This window comes from Lichenostomus cassidix, chromosome 9, assembly GCF_008360975.1.
Source record: "Lichenostomus cassidix isolate B80296 chromosome 9, HeHo_3.0, whole genome shotgun sequence".
Taxonomy (NCBI): domain Eukaryota; kingdom Metazoa; phylum Chordata; class Aves; order Passeriformes; family Meliphagidae; genus Lichenostomus; species Lichenostomus cassidix.
In genome coordinates, this window is record NC_139490.1 from 8,876,747 (window position 1) to 8,898,292 (window position 21,546).

The 21,546-nt window shown below is 41.6% G+C and overlaps 1 protein-coding gene across 1 annotated transcript in view; it reads right to left on the reverse strand.

The window, feature by feature from the left end:
• DIS3L2 (DIS3 like 3'-5' exoribonuclease 2) overlaps positions 1-21,546 on the reverse strand; it is a 180,832-nt gene that overhangs the window by 113,963 nt on the left and 45,323 nt on the right. Inside the window, exon 7 of the mRNA XM_085069257.1 lies at positions 9,558-9,792. Within this exon, the coding sequence (XP_084925383.1) occupies positions 9,558-9,792 (235 nt within the window). The remainder of the gene's footprint in view (positions 1-9,557; positions 9,793-21,546) is intronic.

Consider the following 21,546-nt stretch of genomic DNA (forward strand, 5'->3'; position numbering starts at 1 on the left):
ATTTACTACTTCTTACTCATCTTTTTTAACCAACCTAAGTATCTTAAATGCCATCACACACATTTACTAAGGGGGAATGCTGCTGAAACAAAGGACCAGGCAGATATGAGGACCTCCGTATTCCTGGAGCTAAGAGATGTGGATTTCCATATAGCTTGTAGCTGCTCCTTTTGAAGTCAAAATTCAGTTGGTACCAGGGCTATATCTAATGCTCTGGGGTCTACAGCAGCAGAGCACCAGCCATGAGGAATCCCTGTGACAAAACCTTCGGCTCAGAAGGGACAACTACCCAGATCCAACGTCCACCTGGCTTAATTGTCAACTTACTGCACAGAAACCTGAGTCACACCAGCAATAACCTGCCACGAGGGTTTGATACCCCAGTTCCCTGAATACACCTCTGGGAGTTCCTCTCCTTCAGTACACATCCTCCTCCCCTCCTGTAAAGCTGAGCAGAGAGGGGAGGTAACACGGCATCGCTAGAGACTGGTGGTCTAAAAGATCTGAGCTGGGAGATACAAACAGCTCCCACAACAGGGCAGAGGCATGGAGGCAATCCTAAAGGAGAGTTAACTTGTGAGAGGAGCAGGATTTTGTGCAGGGAAGGTGGGAAGAAACTCCTTGCATTATGCCAAACTAAAAATGAATTATTCTGACCCCTTTACTGCAGTGGTTATCCAATGACCATTCAATATTTCCACCCTAGGCAAAGACATGTTTTCTGAGAAAGATTTACTATGTTAGCTTGGGCAGTACTTCATAAGCTTATCTTACAGTGAAAACACACTTCAGCAACCAGGATCCAGTGAAACTGCATTATAATCTCAGTGTTTTCCTTTCAGCGATTATCTGACAAACCAAAACTGCATTAGCCTTACTTAAAAAAAAATTAGGCACTAGACACAAAAAGCAACTCAAATTAGTTATGTTATTACCAATGAAGTAGATCCAGGACACTTGGAATTTGCCTCCTGTAAGAGATCAGTTCAGCCAGCTTCAATACACACATTTGCCTGACAGGCATTCCTAGGTCAAACATTACTTTTTTTAAAGCCCCCCAAATTTCCTTTTACAATTAAATTACCATCACATTAAAAGGCGGCCAAAGTGGACCAAAAATCATCAGACTAGAATTCTGATTACTTATGACAGATCCAAAATTATTTTCACTAGGTTTGCATTGGTCACTGTGGAAATTTGCAATTCTGTCCAAAAAGAATACAATTAAAGATGCAATATCCACTTGCAAATGAAAATATATCACAGTTTCAGATCTCAAACACAACTTATTGAAAAAAAAATCTCCCTCCCTGGATGGAAAAAGCCAAGTTTTTTAAGAAAATAGTTCAATGTTTGCTACTTCAGCTAGGAAAAAATGTATTTAAGAAGCTGGGCTACTCTACATAGGAGTATTTAAGAATCTCATCAGAAAATACTGTTCTTCAGCTCAGTGCTCAGATACCAGCACAGCTGTAAACCTTTCAGTGGCAAAGCCAACCACTTACTGATGAAACAACACCACTTAGGTTCTCTGATATCTGCTTCAGGGAGCAGTTTTCAGTATGTTTTAGTACCAAATACATAAGTGGTGTAAAACAGACCAATTCACTATAAATATATCCAGGACTTTGTGTCAAACTCACAAAGGACGTGTTTTTGGAATTCTGTCTATATCAGCACACAATAGACATTAGGAAATGAAACTCCCTTCAACCCGAAAGTGATACATGCATGCCCAGATTTGCTCTGGGTCACACCATTCTGCTACAATCTTAATTTTTAGGGATAACACGAAGGAAACGTTGCTGTTTAGAAGAAAGTACAAGGACTCTTCATATTCTGCAACTGATGTTTTTTTGGCACAGAACACCTTTTTTGTTCAGAACACAAACCTACTGAAAGATAGGGAGGAAGGAAAGTGCCGTTTCCCTTGGTATCAAGTACTATCCAAAACTGGAATCTATTTTAAACAGCATATACAATAGGGTCACCTAGGAAAAGATCATGGAAAAAGCAGTACTTTGTATTTATATCTCCACACACAGAGCTCTCCACCTCTGATGGAGGAAATAGAGGTATTTCACTGCAACAAGACTGTTAAGCCAACAGCCTTGGAATTTAACACATGCAGCCAGTCCAAAATCAGCCTAACAGTTCCCGTGGGCAATGGAAAAGGGCTCTGCAGGTAAGAAACAAAGCAGCTCCAAACCATGCAGCACTCCTGAGTTGTCTCATTGCAGAGCTGTGTGTCTAATGAACAGGACTAACCTCCTTAGAGATGTTTATTTTTGAATTCTCATTTAAGCAAACTCACCCTGCCACAGCTGTTCATGTCTTAACACCTGAGCACACACACCTGCCTGCCCAACAGCATGCTGAAGAGAGAACTGGGAGATTCAGATGATTAGTATCAAGATTTTTGAAGATGCACAGGCAGGAAGAGACCCTCAGAGAGGGAGAGGAAAGGCTTAATAACAGATGTGTAGAGCACAGACAAGCATCTGCAGCGGCAGAGCAAAGGCAATGTGAAGAGGTGAGTACAGCTGGCTCCCTCAGACACGCAAGGCAGCCAAGCATGTAATTATTTACTTATATTTAGCAACCTCCACAAGGAGGGATGGAGGAGATGGCAGAATGATGAGACAAGAGTGTCACTTTTCCTTAGAATCCTCCAAGTCAGATCCACAGCAAAGATCAACACAATTTTGGGAAGCTGCCACCTAACCCAACAGATCATTTCGTAGCTGTCTCAGTAGCCACACAACATTAATTCAACCATAGCATGGCTACTCAGACCTCCTGGTACTCTCATGCCCTTGAGAAGCTGTCAGTCAGCACAGAGGTTGGAAGCCTTATGGCAACAGAATTAAACCTAAAAAAAATCAGGTAGTGCTACAGTCTACAGAAATACAGTTTTATTATATTAATGGCAAGCAAAATTAAAATGTTACGAAAACAATTCCATTGAATATTTTGCCTATTTACTTAATACTCTTCCTTCCTGCATGTGCATTTGTTCCTAAAGTCTGTGTGTCCAATATTACCATTCCATGGAAAATATGTCAGCTGAATGAATCCTAATCTGCTTCATCCTGGAAATCTTGCTGCTAACAATGACCATACTCTGTTTATCTCCACACCCACCATTCACTCTCAGTATCATGCCCTCTCATTTACTTGACCTAAACTTGCAACTTGAAGGAGAAACACAGGTGAACTCAGGAACATATGGTAATATGCTGAACTTAATCTAATTCCTGTTACCTAATTGCCTAAGTAATTTATTTTTTTCCAGTACTTAAGAAGTCATTTGGGGGTCAAGATAACTTACTAGGGAAGAACAGTGTAAGGAACTTTCCCAACATTAACTTCCATTGCAGGCTTCAGCTGTACAACAAAAGAATAACTGGAGGTTTTTCAGCCTGTAGCATTTAATCAATGGAACCATAAAGCCCAATTTGTTCAATACCAGTAGAACACTTTCCTTCAGTTGCTATACTGTTTATTCTGCTAGAAATCTATGCTCTCATTTAAGAAAAGTTTTAGCAACAACCAGAAGAGCTAGATCCAGAGACCCACAAACATGAACTAAGGATAAACTAATACAGAGCTGTCTCAAGCAGCTGAAACAGCTCCAGCTTCTCTGCTGGCTTTCCAGGCTTCAGCAGAGTGAAACTGATCCGATTTTTGACAGTTCCACCTCAAGGATTTCTATTAAAAGCCATGTAACTGAGAAGATTTCCTGGTGAGCTTTCGCTCTGCTGTGGCCTAGAAATGCTAAGAACTATGCAGTGGAGACGATCCATCTCCAGAAAGCTGCAGGCTAGGAAAGAACAGTGAAGCTCCTTAAAAGCACTCAGAGTGAACAGGAGCCTCTGAAGAAGAGGGAGAAGAACACTTGTTCCTTCCAGCGGCCAGTGACGTTGGTGGACTCCAAATTTGCCAGACTTTATGACAGCTAAACTGAAAGAAGGGTGAGCCTAAGCAGAAGGTCAGCATGTAGTCCAGGTTTTTTTCACCCTCATCTCTTCCCTACCAGACCTGGCCAAGGAGAGGAATAGCAGTAACTCTCTGAACACAGCCTGGGCCAATGCAAGACACTGATAACTGCAGGACTCCAGTTGCCTGAGGAAGGCACAAAAGGCAAGTAGGCACCCTGTCAAGCTTAAAAGAAGAGACAGGACACAAAAGCACAAGAGGGGACATGGAAGTGGCATGAGAAGGTGCAGAAGTGCAAAACAGAGACTAAATTCTGCATTATAAACACATTTTTCTGTTTTGTTGAAAAGACCCAAAAACCCTTCTAAGCACTGACTCTAGAGTATCATATTGAGAAAAGCAAGGCTTGATACCATTATTACACAACTATACAGTGAATTTACAAATACCACTATTTCAGTTAAGCCAAGCAATCCAGAAATACTCAAAATACAGCCTCCAGTCAGCAGCAGTGTGGACACCAAGCAATTTTAGGTTATCATTTCTGACCCTATCAGGACTACTAGAGACTGACAGTCACATTTGACTTGAAAGAGATTGACCACTGTCCAACTGGTGAATGCTGAACAGACAGGGAGACACAAGCAAGTTCTTCAGCAGCTTCCAAATTCTGTTTAAGCTACCTATTATCCATTCACTCAGTTCACATGAGTCTACTCTGTCTGTAAATGAGCTATTTCTGTTCAAACTTCATTACGGCAAGGCAGTGAGCAAGCTTCGGACATTCGCACATCCAAGCTCTGATTTGCAGCAGTGTAGGTGTAAGTGGAAATCCTGAACAAACACAACTCTCTGATTGCTGCCAGGGCAGCCAGTCCACCACCTTGATGACTTCCACCCCCGTGGGAAGCAGGATATTCTGTGTATCTGGTGTATTAAGATCTCCCATGAGAAGAGTTGAAAAAAGCCGAGCAAACGAGTTTGACAAGGATAGCTTTTGGCATAGTGACACAGTTTTACAAACTTTTATTTGAATATCATTTTCCTAAGAAGGGCCGAGGCACTTTTATGAGAACAGCTGCCATTCTCATGAGTTCAAATAGCTGCTACTGTTCAACTGCTGATGTTTCTTTGTCAGAGTAATCTGATTCCAATATTTAACATGAGACAGCTCACATTTGTAGGAAACTCATGTGACACACAAGTCTATGTAGGATACAGCACCATAAACCATTTTGAACAGAACATTTTCCACTCTTCCCAGGTTGAGAGATACAGAGAGATACATTTTATTACATATTGAAATGGAGTATAAATAAAATCTTCCTACTGCAGTGAAAAGTCACAGAAATAATGAATTCTAGGTCAGTGCTAAGTGATAAGATAAAAGTTACGTGACCTCTGTTGCAGTAGTCAGTGCGAAGGAGGATTAAAGAAAAGAATTACAGACCTAGCAAAGGTCATGTTGACTGGTGAATAAGTTCTGTGCACAGTAGTGACACAGAGGAAGTTGAGGTCTCAGGGTACAACACAGAGAACTTGCATGTCAGTACCAAGCACTACAGGTAATTATTTTTTTCTTTGTACATGCTGGTAGTCAGACTACTGTCAGGATGCTATTGCCTGGTTCTCTGCCTGCATTTCAACAGGGCACAGAAATCCCAGACAGGGTGTGAAGGACACTACTAAGAGAGCTTAGAAACTTTCTTCAGGGTGCTCATTCTTACTGTCTTTTTAAGGATAAAAACCAGGAAGTTTGTTCAGCATGTAGATATTTACAAATACAGCTGAAAATGCAAGAGGAAAATACATTTTCAACTTTGCAAGATCAATTACCAAAGCTTAACATTCAGACAATTTAACTTCAGAACAGGACAATATTGCTCTTCGTGTAGAACCAGGTGTTGGAGAGTAAAATGGCTGTCACTTCCTAAACAGAAGACTTTTCGAAGATAATCTTTAACTCCACTTCTTTGCAAGAAGAGTCCAGAAAAGCAGAGTAAACTCATTTGACCAGGACAACTTCTGGCAGAGTGACACCAGCTATGAACCTCTATTTAGATATCCTCGAACACAGCAAGACTGATGCACTTCTATGAGCACAAGAAAGTACATGGGCTGAGAATTAGGCTGATTGCAATGGTCTCTTCATTTCCATGGACTTCCCTCTTGCTTATCCCATCCCTTCTGGGAAGTCAGGAAGAGAAAGGCAGGAAGCACAGCTCTCATAGCAGCAGCACTTAGTGAAGACAGATCCAGCATATGAGTCTGAGGTTGCAGACTTGTGCATAATAACAATTTCTACCAGTTTGCCCTAAACCCCACAGAGGCACAGGAAATCCAAGGTACAATGACTTCAGGGAAATTCAGTCCCTCAAATCTGGGCCATAATCAGCGTACACAATGTTTCATGCTTCAGAACTTCTGACAACAAGGGCCAACCCCAAAATTCTTTGCCCCAGCATGTAACTAGAGATCGAGAGGGTGACTGTGCTCTGAAGAACAGAGCCATGAGAAAGGATGGGACGCAGGCCAAGGTAGAAAAGGCATCAAAACAGTCTGCACTCTCAGAGTGCTCTTATTCGAATGACACATCTACTTTTATTCTTCATGGTTCGTTCTGACCATGAGCAGCAGAACAAATGAGCCAGAAGAGATATTGCACAATCCTACTCCTACATCAGAAAGGACAAAAGGCATCTTGCAATTGAGAGCAGCAAACTGCTGGGCTTCTATTCATGCACAAAGATTTGAGCACCGTCTCAGCCTGGCTCTCTTTTTTTTCCCCGGAATAAGTGAAATTTACTTTTGATTCAATTACAGCAGTTATGGATATTTTTCACCTCCAGAAATATCATGGGTTTTTTGTTTAGTTTGAATTTTGGGTAGGTCTTACATATATATGGATCATTTTATAAATATACACATGCACACACATATATGTATGCAGATACATACATACATAAAGTCCATGTGGGAACATGATAGACTGTTTCTTGATTTTATTTCATTAATAGAATATCTTTGATAGCATCTTTGGCCAGCTTGAAACCTTCAAAAAACCCTTCCAAAAAAGGAAGAAAGCCCATCACAAGTGTTCATTTAAGACTTGTGCTGGCGACAGAAAATTTCTCCTGCTCCCTTCTGTGCATAAGGCCATGCAATGGGGCTCCATGATAAACCCTGCAAAGCAGTGCTCTCAGGAAATGCAAGTAAAACACTGGGTTTGGTGGGTCAGGAAGAAATCCCCCCCTGTGAATCCCAACTTCCATCCACCTCTCTGTTTTGCTGCGGTAGCTGACTCCAGCAGAAGGGATGCAACATGAAAGAAAAGGCTCATATGCAGAAAGTTCAACTGACAGCACCAGCCAAGCAGCTCTCCCAGGAGAGGCCCACGTTACTCAGGAAAAGGCACCTCCACTCACCACAGCCCAACCCTCCAAGGCTCTCTGCCTCTGATGCTGGCACCATGTTCCAGTGGATAGCCTTAGAAGTCCCAAGGATTTTACCGTCTGAGATTAAGTTCTGCCTTGAAAAAGTGTATGTTTGGTGCTTTTAAAAAAGCACTTTGAGCCACACCTGCAAAGGCTGAATTTGGCAGGATTTTTTCTTTTTTTTCACTACAGTTATCAGTGATGCTAGAATAACTATAGCTGTTTTCCAGGCGAGACTTAAAATCTGGATAAGTGATGATATGAGAAATTGTATGAAGGACAGGAAACAAGCCAAAGCAATCATCAACTACTCAAAAACACCTTCAGAAAAAGCAGCATCGTAAACTTTATATGTATAAAAAAGGGAGGGCATTAAAAAGCAGAGAAAGAAGAAAGTAGGGAAAACTCCATATGGGTTATACGGCCAAAGAAGCTGAAGCAAGCATTAAAAGAGGTGATAGCAAAATAGAAACTCAGCAGAAATCTAACTGGCACATCCACACCAGCCATAAGGCTTATTAAGGATGAACATTGAAAGGCCTTGAAGACAAAAGAAAACAGTTGGCATAGGCAACTGCAGTGGAAAAGTCAGATTGCAACTGTGCAGACAATAAGCTGATCTCACATTTGTCCTACAAATATTCTCCAAAGACAGAATCAAATGGCAAAACCTACAAAGATGGCACAGATTTTGAGAGATGACTTGATAACCTCCAACATAGGTCACTCCAGAGCATCTGAAGGAACTATGATGCACCAAAAAAAAAAACCAAACCTCTCATTAACTCTTTAAACTAAAGCACAGTCACACAACTAAAGTAAAATACTGGCTCAAGCCTGTATTTATTTTAGATGCTGGTATCAAACTAGAATGCATTTCTCCAACGTTTAATTTGACATTGCTATCAGACACAACAAAGACGCAACAGACACAACACATGACTCAGGAGAATCGCTGAGTCAAAGTAGACCAGTGGTGGGCAGCTGCAATAGACTGCAAAACAGGTGGGGTTAGAAAACCACCTGTGTAAAACCTCCACAGACAAGATGAGTAACTCCCAAATCAAGCTGTATCCTGGAAAGGAACGGAACAAGATATGAGTTGGTTCACGTGCCTTGGCAGGAACTCAACAGTGGAGTTACCCAGAAGGAAATAGCATCACAAACTGGTAAGGTGGCAGCTCCATTCATGAGGTGAAACCAATGATTTGTCATAAATACTGCAACACTTCCATTCAAATATTATTTCCTGTTTCATTAACAAATGGGTGTGAAAAATGGAAGTCTACCAACAGTACAGGCAGGAGTCCATGCATCTTCAAAAGCAGCATCTCAGGAAAACACGAGGTATTAAATAGGACAGCTTTACAACCCCCACCAAGATTTGTCAGAGTCCAACAACCACTTAGGTCCTGAGTTACTGCCATCTTTTTTGGACAACTGGGGCAAGCCACAGGAACACACCAGAATCTGTCCCAGCAAACCTTTCATGAGCAGCTGAAGGCACATGTTCAATGTGCCAATTGTCAGAATCCTTTCAACACACAGCTCTTCAGGAAGGGATTTAGTGCTAGAAAGGACATGCAAAGAGCTGCATAAGCATTAGTTTTGGGACAGGGGAACCTATTTTATTTTGCCCTAAGCAACACTTGATGGCTTGGAAGGAATTCAGATTCAGAATAAAATAGGTTTGCCTTCAAAACAGATCGCATAATTGGCTTTAGGTTTTAGTGCAATTTTCTTTTTAAACGGACCAAATCTTTAAGTTGCTCATAACTCAACTGTTTGAAAACAGCAACAAACCTAACTGCCCCCAAGGAAATATATTCTTATCCCCAAACTGAGACACACAGATTGGCTAGCCAAGCTTCAAGGAGGGAAACCGCTAAAGCAGCATCTTGAATTAAACAGCAACCAGCAGTCCCCAGACAGCCCTGAGAATTGCAAATCTAAAGGTGTGACTTCTGTTTCGCAGCTTTACTTTGCACCAATCAAAACTATATAAACCCCAGCCATTAATATCCATTCAAAACCATGAACAGAGTTTAGCAGAAAGGGATAGAAGTGATAAGGCATTAAGCTTTTATGCCTGTATTTTATATCTCACAGCAAAGCAAGGCAACCAAGTAACACTTCAATAGTTTGCTCAAATAAAGGTCTGAATCAGCAATCTGATCTACTCACCCTTTTCACTGGTATCCAGGGAAAGTTTCTTAATGTCATCAGTTAACATATCGTGCAAGTGGTCTTCTCCATGCTCTGCATCATTATCATCAAATTGAGCTTCTATAATGACATCCGGACTTTGAGCGTCGCCTTTCGCTGCCTCTTGTGGAATGCAAGTCCCCGACATATCCTCAGGGACATCTGATTCATGTGTGACTTCTGTTTCTTTGTCACTACCATCTGGCTTTATTACCTGAAGGAGCAGAGGATTAAAAAAACAGAGGCAAGCTAAATCACTGGACTGAAGAAAGAAAACATTATCTTTCCTTTTTCATTTGCATCCCCAAGGAGCTGACAATGAATTGTGGGTGGCTGGTGGCACACTGCAATTGCCATGTAATTAGCCACAGATATTGCACAATCAAAAGAGGTACCTCAGTAGGATAAAGACTGGAACAGCATAGCTTTTGCAATAGCTCAACTGTGACAATAATGTATCCAAAGTGTATCTAGAGCATAACCATACAGTTCCTGCCAAGCCTCTAATCAGCTCTGCAGAAGTTAGGAGTAAACACTGGCAGGGAGGAGGATACACTGCAATTTAATGAGTTGCTTAGACCATTGTTCACCAAGACACACTAATCATGCTGGGACATCCCAAAATTTAAGCAGTTCTAGTGAATGCTGGGATCATGCCAAAGCTCCTCCACACATCTAGGAACAGACTGAAAAAGCACAGATTAGAGAACATGGTGCCCTGTGACCAGTGGAACAACTGGACTGTGGCAGCTTGGTAAGGCACCAAGCTTTACATTTATTTTAGGCTGTGTTTTTTTGTTAAGGGTAATCAATTATTGCCATTACTTATACAAATCCTCAAATCGAATTACTGAAGAAGAGCCCAAGTCCTAGTGAAGCAGACACCAGGCCTGGGGTGTCATCCCTCACTGCATGTGACAGGGGCAGAAACTGCTCCAGCTGAGGATATAACGACCAAAGTGGTTGATACCTTGGACACACAAGCCTTTACCAGCATCCTTCATGCAACCAACAGTGAGCTGCAAACACCTACAAAGCTGGAGAACCTAGATCCAGTGAACCTAGATTCACTTTTCAAAAACGTTAATGTTTCACTCAAGCTATGGTACTTCAGAGTGAGATGAAAATCAGTACAGAATAAGAAATAACCTACTAAACATTAAAATCACAAAGATACTGGGTGACTCCACTCCAATGCCCTCCCGGTGACTGAGCTCCCCTCCAGCTGGTGCTGGTGTTTGCCAGGCAGGTAAGTCCCCAGAGATGCTCCTCCAAGGTCCCCAGTCCTCAGCATCATAACCCAGTACATGAAGCAGCAACTCATGCCACCAGCAAGGCAATTGAAGGGCCCTTTAAAAAATGCAATAAAACAAGAAAAACAACTTTTTGGTAACATACTTTATACGATCTATGTAGTTGCTAGAAATAAATATAAATAACCCCAACAGGTGCTACCTGTAGGCAACTGTTTCAAATGAGAAAATGTAAGTCAAAAAGCTCCACAAATTATTCTTTAGTAACTAAAAAGCAAATAGATCAAATCAGACCTGTACAGGGAATACTTTCACAGCTTTACATACACAGAGCTACAGTCATGCTTTCAAGCTGTATCCATTTCTTTGTAATGCTTTCACAATACATAATAAAAATAAAATCAATTTTAAAATGGGGCTGAATTCAAGTCTTTAAAAATAAAAAACTCAAATGGCATTGCTTTGAACTCTTGTTACCTTTTGTGACTCTTCTTTCCGTCTTTATTTTCATTTTTTAACATGAATATAATTTGTTACCATAGCAGATTTTGACTCAAACATTAAATTGTGACAAAAAAGGGAAAAAGTTTGGCAGCAGGTGGGAAAATGGTTGATTATTAAACCTGGCTACATTTGGTACATAAAATACTGACACACAATGGTCTGGGCAAGAACAGTCTATTAGATTAGAGAGCTGACAAGGCTCCACACGCTAGTGACTCTGCCAGTGTACCTATCCAAAAAGAAAACCAGTGTCAACAGTAATGTTTGGACCCTACCATGGTCAGATGTGGATGTATTCAGCTCTAAAATTTCAATTGCACCAGATGTGTGCAAGTGTGCAACTGCAGCAGGAGTTCATTTTCTTCAACCACTTCAAGTTTTGCCTGCATTTTTTTCTCTCTCAGTCGTTCTTTGGAGAGTGTGAGATGCGTTTCAGGTCCTAAATTAGTATGTTTCCTATACGGAAAGCAGCAAATATCAAATGTATCTTACGACAGGAAACGCTTCTCTAAAGATGCAGCAGTGGAAAGGTTATGCTTGAAGAGTTTATGTGGTATTAAAGAAGGCAGCAGATACAGATTTCATTTTAAATGCTCTGTGCTAAAATTGCTGTGCTTCCCCCAAGCTAGAGGACACACACTGCTGCCACCAGCAGCATGATACTCCAGCTGTGACTACCTAAATCCCTAGTAACACATTTCCCTATGGATTTGCAAAAGGATTTTAAAGTAAAGTTTTCCAGAGTCCACAAAATCATGACCTCCACACAGAGTAAATCAGCAAAATGTCCAGATGCTGGCAAGCTTGGGTGATAGGATTTGTTTTCTTTTTAAGGCCAAGACAGATCATTTAGGCTGATCTCATACATAACAGAGAAGGGAATTTCACCCAAAATTTCTCATACCACACCAAAAATTTAGGGAAGCTCTACATCACAAACTAGAAAGCTGCATAAGACTACAAAATTGGGCGCTCAGTGGATACAATTACTCCATTTAAGATGATCAGAGGTGCTGACCAACATGAGCTCATTACACAGAATCCAAAGAGCAGGATCCTTCTGTCTATGAGTAGCAGAAAATCCAGCCATGACATATTAAGCGTTTTTTACAAGTACCAGCTCAGGCTCAAGAATCTGATGATATTGCACTCTCCTGTTTCTCCTTACATTATTGTATCTTATCCATGGCATAATGGACACAGCTAGAATGGATCAGTTCTGATCACAGACACAGAGCAAAGCAAATACACAATTGGCTCAGTCTATCACGTAGCCATGTGTGCAGTACAGAGTCCCATTCCCTGCCAATGCAGCTGACCCTGCATGGACCTACAAAAATGGGATTCCCCCTTGCTGCATATGCATGAAATATGCAACCCCACTGACATGAAAACATTCCAGGATGCATCATTAAAGCCCCTTAAAGGATCTTAACTTCCTGATCTGGGAAGTAAAATGTCAACCTTACAGCTGTTATTTTTATATGCTCTTTAATAATTTTTTTTTTAAGTTTTAGTAAGTATTTTTATGAAAGTCAGTTGTTCTTTTGAATGTCTGATCCTGAAGACAGTGTTCAGGTAAGTTTTCTTCCAGCTTGTAACAGACATCTAACACTGAACAAGCATCAAGTTTCTGCCCCACATTGACTGGTTTAGTTTGTGAAGTCATAGGTGACAGAACATAAGATCTTTGAATGAAAATCCCATTTCAACCATAAATATAATAAAAAATAGCAAGTGGGCAAGAACATCCTGGCATGGACCTGTACAATCTGGAGAGCAGAGCATCCAGCCCAGTCTTGAAGTAGCCTTTGAATGACCCATTGTCCATACTCAGGAGGAATTTATTCCAACGAAAACTGAACTGGGAATCTGTGCATCTGAAAGCACAGGGGTTACCTCCTGTGCTACAGAAGAAACGGCTTTCTCTGCCAGAACCAATCTCATATCTGTCCTGTTAGATCCAAGCTTTGCACAGATTCTCCACCTAAATCTCCACACAATGACAAAGCCCAAGCCTGTTTAGTCTCAGATCAGGTATAGAGTTTTTGTTGCTGCCTCCTCAGTGCCTGTAATCTCAAACTGCTGAACTTGACTAGTGATTTTCAATGATCTTTGAGCTATTAACCCCCAGGCTTTTTCCAATAAATGCACTAAGCCCCCAAAGTGTTTAAGCTTGACACTAATAGGTTTGCTTTTTTTTCTTATTCTTCTCTGATCCTTACAAGCAATCCATGAATCCTCACAGATCTGAAGAAGAAACATGGATGACTGCTGGACTAGACACAGCTGGATAAATGCACCTTGCATGGCTAAAAACTGCCAAAAACTTTCCACATAAGGTCACTGCTTTCAATGAAACCTTGTGCAAAGATACCTCCTTCACTGAAAGCATCTGGCAGATAAGAAAGCAGAATCATTTTCACTACAGCTGTTTTGGACACATATTCAATAAAAATTAAATTATTCATCTCACTCAAAATGCTGGTATTAAAAAGAGTATTTCTATAAGGATACTGAGGAAGAATAGAAATTATAAAGCTCAACACCTTTTCTACAGAAGTCAGTCACAACCCAGTAAAGTGTCTCCTCATGAGTACTCAAACTCAGAATGTGTATCCTGCCCAAAAGATTTTTAGAAGTGACAAGCCACTAGTGATAACTCTCTTCACTGGGGCAGACAGATGATCCACAAAGAGGCTCCTTGTGCTTGTACAGAAAGGTGCAGTTGATTCACAAGCGAGTGGGAGCTGAAGAAGGTTCACAGCACACGAAGAACTCACATTAAACAGGGAGGACTGAATTTGGGAGCAGCTAGAAGGGAAACAAGTGTTAGCTCAAGCCTACCTTCTGGTTTGCAAACCAAGGTAAGATGCCTTTCTTCTGAAAAATACTTTGATCAAACACAAGTTCTGCTTTAGCCATACGTAAGTTTTGCTTTAGCCAAACACAAGCCCTTATGCTCAGTACTGTGTAGGGAGACAAAGTTTAGGTCAAAGCTGTTGGTCCTCTCTGCAGTTGAGCCTTAGTTAAGCAACAAGTCTCATAAACAGGTTGCAAGCAGTTATTTCAAAAGGAGGGCAGCTGAAAACAGGGGCTTTGGACCAAATTACCATCCCCTCGTTAAAAGGACCGTTGCTACCACAACACTAATACAAACACCACATTTCATACCAGTGCTGTGAACACCTGCATCTACCCATCTCCCAGCTTTTGCCATATTAAACAGGCTTCACTTAAAAGCTGGTTCCTAATGTTCCCTCACGAAGGAGTAAGAACAGAGCCTGGCTAATGGAGGATGCTGTCACAGCTCATACATACATACTAGAGCCAAGCTACCATAAATATTGTGAGGAAGAGCTTTGCTTTTCTGAAAAGAGTAATGAAAGGCTGGCTCACTCTAGCTGCTTCTTGGATAAAGAAAGGATGGAACTTACAGGAAAAGAAGCACCTGTCCCAAGCACCCTTCCTTTTTTTCATAATCCCACACATGCCAAACAGCTCTGGCAAGACAACAACTCAGTAAAGGTGACTAGTCTCAGTAGGAGCAGTTATGGCAGTACTTTTGAAATAACAATAATGTTAGACTGAGGGGTTTTGTTGTGGTTTGTGGTTGGATTTTTTTTTCTTTTACAATCTTTTAATTCTAAATCACTGGAAACACTTGCTAACAGCCCCCAGGATAGCTATTTTAGATTAACAGCACATTATGGTTTACATTTCAGACATCACATTGACTGCAATAATCATACAAACATCCATATTAAAATCTCTCCCTCCTGATTAGGAAAAGACTACTTGCTCCTCCCCAATGGACTCTGTTGTTCCCAGATGTCACACAGAGTTTTGATGCAGCAGCCACTACAATACCATCCTGCTTGTGGATTCAAAGGGTAAATGATCTGAGTACACAAAGGCTTCTTGGAAACAGTGACTTTTCAGCATCTGCTCTGACTTGCACCCACTGCAGTGGGTGAGAAGTGGGAGAGAAACAAATGAAATCTAAGGCCTGTGTTTTGAAAACAAAATGTAGAGGCAGATCTGCATTATAGCCATCAAACCTGTCAAATCCCCAAAGCCATCTTGCTTGCCCTCCCCAGAATCCTGCAACTGCTCTGCTCAGACTAATCTGCAAAGTGAGTTTTTACTGCAGAGTTAATTAAAATAATCAGACGGAGCATCCACATTTAGTCCAACTTGAGCAGACAACCCTACAACCAGGCTTGGCAGGCAGCTGCACAAGAAACAGAATTAACTGTGGAAAAAAACACCCTGTATCTCCAAACAGCCACCTCAACTCACTACTTCATTCTGCTTCTATCAATAAACCTCATTCCTGAGCTGTTCACTCATCTCTCTGTGCTTCAGGCTGTACCTGAGCAATCCAGGTTAGTGTGCTCCCTCCAAGTCCATCTGAAGTTCTTCTCCTCCTATCTTGCACAAATAACCAGAAAAACAAGTGGAAAGGCATCAACAGGGAAAATCCTCAAGACTGACCTTTCTAAATCCCAAAGCAAAAACAAGAACTGTCTCCTCACCGTGTATTTCCACTCCCTATCTGGTCTCTGACCTGTCATTTGCCTCTGAAAGCTCCCCATTCCCGTTGCCCTGGCCCTCATCCCACACCTACTGTCTGCTTCCAAACATGTTTATCTACACCTCATTATCACGGACCAGGAGACAGTTACCTCTGCCCCTGTCTCCCCTCAAGTCTACTTCTGCCTTCACCCCCTTCCTGCCACTCCTCTTTCCCAAGTCTGGCTCTTGCTCTGCTGCCTGTAGGATACACAGTCCTAGGATCAGGACCATGTTTCCTCAGGTCCTTTTCATCTGGTTCTTCCAACAGGATAAACAGCTCCATCTGTACTCTCCTGCCTTCTGTACTCTCTAACAACTGCTGAGAAGCAGCAAAAGGTTGTCATAAGTAGCTGTCCCTGCAGAGCACAGGGTCCCCATGTGTCGTGGATCAACCACTGCTGAGGGTAACGGTGTCAGAGATGTTGGGAAGGACAATGTCCTTGATTCCCTAGCAGGGAGCACTGTACCATCTCCTCTGCAGGCAAGCCAACCCAGAGTGCTGTTGGGAGTCCCTCCCAAAGAGCTGTGTATTCTATAGGCAGACCAACAAACTTGTTCCACACTTTCCACTCCTGCTGCCACCCCCGGGATTTGATTTAGTGCTGAGAAATGAGCCTCTGTTTTCAGAATACTTACTGTTATTGCACTGACCTTCCCACACACATTCCAAAAGGTACAGAAGTCCCTGGAGCAGAAGTGATACAGCAAACACCTCATCTCCCAGCTTCCCAACCCACATGCTATTCTATACAACTAGATGTCACACCTAAAGCACTGATGAATCCTTAGCCATAGCCCACCATCTATACAGCAAACATCTCAAGTGAGAAAAGTCCGACCCCAGGGAAGTGCAAAAGATTCAGCTCAGCACCCAGCCTTTAACAACACCCAGGAATCAACCTTGCCCTGCAAATTCACAAAATTCAAAGAGGCACACACAGCTTCTCCATCTCCTACCAGCAAATTCTTTTCATAAAAGAGGCCCTTAAAATTGGCAGCCTCCCTGCTGGACCCCAGCGAAATGTTCCCTGTACCTTGGGTCTTTGTATTGCCTGCTCCTCGCAAGACCTCCCACTTTGGTGCATCTCATGAGCTCTGTGTTGCACTCCAGGCCACAGCGAACTGGAAACAAGAGTGTAATGCACAGGGCCCAGCTCTGAGGTTGCCAGAACATATTGGTTTGAAACATCACAGAAAATATTCGGCTCCATATTTTCAACAGTAGCCAGGAAGAAAATGCATGGAACAATTTTGAGAACTGTTTTTCAAAAGTCATTTAAATCAAATTATGCCCCATCCACACCGGCAGCAAAACCCTTTCTACTAACTGGAACTGGTTTTCTTTTCTTTTGTGTGTGTTCTTTTCTTTTCTTTTTGGTTTAACTTTTTTTTTTTTTTTTTTAAACTGTCTCCCAGCCATCTTTTTCTGGTAATGTGCACAGGCACTGCAACACTACAGGAATGGGTGCCAGGACAAAACCTATGATGCACAGTCCCTAGAATAAATCAGTCAAGAGGGGTGGCTTAGAAGAAGAGAGCAACATAAGGTTACATCTTCAAATGTATGATTTTTCCGAAATCCCTGCATTTTCAGCAAACTACTGCAAAAAGATACCCAGTTTGCATCTGATCTAAAGAAGCAGACAGGCTTTTGGATCATTTGCAACTTCAAGACAATACCATGAATCAATACATATTTTAAAAGATGTAATAATTACACAGTGCCTGCATGTAATCAGAAAAGAATCTACTTTGCTGAGTGTGTATCATTTGAAAGCTGCAATGCCAAGCAAATCCACACTGTTGGCTTGCACAAACCAAAGTATTATCCATTACTGTCTTTCTTTTTATTTTTTTTTTTAAACAATACAAGCATGTATGAAAAACATATTTCCTGGAAACAATGATACTCTTTGAAGATTATTCAACATTTCACAAACCAAACAAGCCTGCACCCGCACGTGCCCGTAAGAAGAAAGTGGGCTGACAATGCAAACTAATCAAAAAGTACTGGAAGGGCTATCCAAGATATTTGCATACCTATACCTCCCAAGGGTTTGAAGCTTTCTTCAGAACTGTATAAAAATTATTTCCCATGTGTCTAAAAAAATCTCTCACTGGTTATCAACACTTTAACTCATCAAGGCAGGAAACAAACAAATCAACATCGACATGTTGGGGCTCATACCTTAAGCCCCTCACTTGCAATTTTTGTTCCTTTTGATTGGGTTCCAAGTGCCAGCTCCCAGGGTCTCAGCCCCACACATTTTGTGACACACTTTCAAAAACCAGAATGGGACACGTGGGACAAAACACACACTGTCCAGGAAGTGCACAGGGGCCAAGAAAAGCAATAGAAATTTCCACAGTTAACTTGCATTACTGGTTGCCAGTAAGCTCCTTATTATGAAAACCCATAATTGGAAACTGTCATATTACAGAACAATTTATGGAAGTTTTCAGACTATGTATGCCCCAGTGGGAACTTCCTTTGACTGGTGTCATCCATCAGCCCTGGTCTGCTTATTTATTCACACAGTGGGATAAGAGCATCAGGAACCTAAATAAGTCATTGCTGAAGTGTCACTGAGACTCCCACTCCAGGAGTGCTTCAAATAGTTCTTCACTCCTTGGCCTTTCCAGTCATCCATCTTCATGGCTGCATTCAGTCAACTGCTGGACTATCCCATCTTTATTTCTTTTTATTTTCTGCAGGAACATTCTTGCATTTGTTTTGTGTTCCCCTGCTCCTTTGAGGATATGGAAAGCAAAATGCAGCTGCTCTGGGCTGAGTGCATCCCACTATGCCTGTCAACCCCACAAAAACAGCTCAGCAAAATTAGTTCCTGCAGCTATGGTCTTTACCATGTCACACCAGGGAAACTGACATCTACATTAATTTCTAAATCAGATTTCAGTTACATTAAAATATGGCTCCAACCAAGAATAACAGCTTCCCCCAATGCCAGCACAATACTGTTAAAGTCACCTGCACAAAACCACCCAGTGCTTCCTTTGCAAATAGTCATGGTTTGGTGTGAATGTAAGGGAATTTGATAACAGGTGATGGAGACACATTCCAGGAAACTTTTAGCAACAGAAGACTGGAAATCCACTTTAACACTACCTTTTCCATGCAGGAGCCAGCAGGTACCATCTGACAGAATGGTTCTAACTATGAGCAGCTCCATCCTCAGGGAAAGGGATTGAGACATAACTACTGAGTTACCTGTGTTTTGCCACACAGCACTGCTACCACTTCCAGTTGTGCACCCCAAGACCACCAAGAATTCAGTATCTTCCCCATCACCTCAGGACAGGCTGGAAAGGATTTGTGCTCAGGGGAAGCTGTGGCAGAACAGGGGTAGCCAGGCTGAAGAGGACCACCCAGAGAGGAAAGGAACTGGAGGAGATAATCCCGGCAAGCACGGTAAGCGGAGGAAAAGAAAAACAGATGATTCATTGGGGAGTAAAAGAGAACAGCTTCCTCAACTATTGAGACCTTTCTGCGTCCCTTAAAGCCTTTTCTGAAGAGAAGACAAGCTGTGAGGCAAATACACTCCTTCACTTGACTTGGTATCAGCAAATTCTGACCCCTGGACAGAATCTCACTGCAACACACAGCACCAAGTGACTGTAGAAGAGAAGAGGGAGATGACAGCAGCACAATTTTGCTCAAAAGTTCCTGCAAATACACAGGCTGGGTTATCAAACTGGGAACGCTCACCTGTGACCTAAAGCTGCTACAAATCCATTCACTTGGTCAAGGAGTCCCTGAATGCCTAGCTAGAAAGTGCAGGTGGAACTGACTTTGTATTAAATCACTATTACAGCCAGGAAATCCCAGGCTACCATATCAATCTTAGACTTTCAACAAGTTCCTAACAAAGTGCATAAGGAAAGTAATTCTGCTTAAGGAAAATAATCTGCTCTCAGTTGCCCATGACTTTTGGAAAGTCATGCAAACCGAGTTGCCCAGTTTGCAGCACTTGGCACTGTGCTAGGCAGACCTGCACACTCTGTCCTGAAGATATTACACCTGAATTTCACACAGCTGGCAAAGCAAAGTCCAGGTGTTAAAAGAAGGCTGAAAATACCAAAGCATGCACATGTGGTAAGGCAACAAACACAAATACTTGAACAATTTTCATATATTATTTATTAAGTATTTTAGGTTGCTTTGCTCAATAGGTATTAAAGAAGAGCACACCAAAGAAAAACAGATTAAGGCAGTTGTGGGAGGCAGGCGTCCCAGGAGAAAGTGAGGGGGGTATTTCTCCACTCAGAAAATGGGGATGATACTTGGTTTACATGCATATGTGAGGATTAATGTTTCCAAATACTTCAAAGCATTACTTAACTCTTGAGGTCTTATCAGAGACAATAACACATCAGTTAGTTTTCTATGAACAGTGGGAAGCTTTCCCTCTTCTTCCCACCCAGGGACCAAGGGCTTAACAACAAACCATGTTCAGGGTTTCAGAACTGTAGATTTCACAGCAGAAACTCACATAATCAAACACTAGCATTAGTTTATTTACAGCTGCTGCTTGAAATCAAGACAGAATAGAAACAAATGTCACACAGCTCCAGAAACAAAACATCACTTATCCTGTTGTTAAAAAAAATTCTTATTTCTACACACAAAAATAACAGGCTCAACACTAAATAGAGCAATTATTGAATTCCTATTTAAAGATGACCTGAGACATCATTCAGTTGTATCACACCAGGAAATATCATTAGAACAGCAAAACAGAAGCAATATCATGAATGATTCCACAGTTTTAACTAGCACAGCTATCTCTTTCTAAGTTTCAGGCACATGCTAATAAGAATTTTTGACAATTTGGTTATCCATGCCTTTCCAAAATTAGTTCATACATTGGACAAAACATTTAAAACCAAAGTTCCAATTAGCTTAGAACAAAATTATCTAATTCTAAAAGGTTAAGGTAATTGTCTATTGTAATAACAAAAACCCTTACAGTTCTCATAAAAACTTCTTCACTCAACTTGCCTCCAGCAGCAAAACTAGTTCAAGGTGTTCTCCAGAACCCTTCTGCTGTGACTTTTTATTATGCAGCTTCATTGATACTCAACAGCAACAGTACCAAAGAACTGATCTCTTTTTAAAAATGAGCACAAAACCTGCCACAACAGAAGGCATTCTAGAAGGAAAAGCACAAGAGCATGGTCATTGGTCTGTCTCCAGGGAATTGGTAAGTCTATCTATTCCTGCTGGAAGGCACAAAAATGCCCACTGAAGGCACAGGTTCCACACACCCCTATCTGACAAAATGCACCCTTCCCAGGGTTATTTGTTTTTCAGTTGTGCTCAGCTGTCCCAGTGGGAACCAGGGACACACCATGCTGAGTGCTGCACCAAACCATACACAACATTGTGGATGCTCAACGGAACTTTTAGGAAACTTCTATTAAAGACAAAGCACATTAATGGGGGAATAGATGAGCACAAGGTTACACAGAGATTGCATTTGAAGGGAACCCATCCTAACAGAAGTTAAAGCAAACTAGGCTCCCAAGGCATAGTAAAGGTGAGTGATGCTCGACATTTTGCTGAGGACTTATATTGCTGCAGTGTTTTTTCTTCTTCTAGTGAAAACAATCAC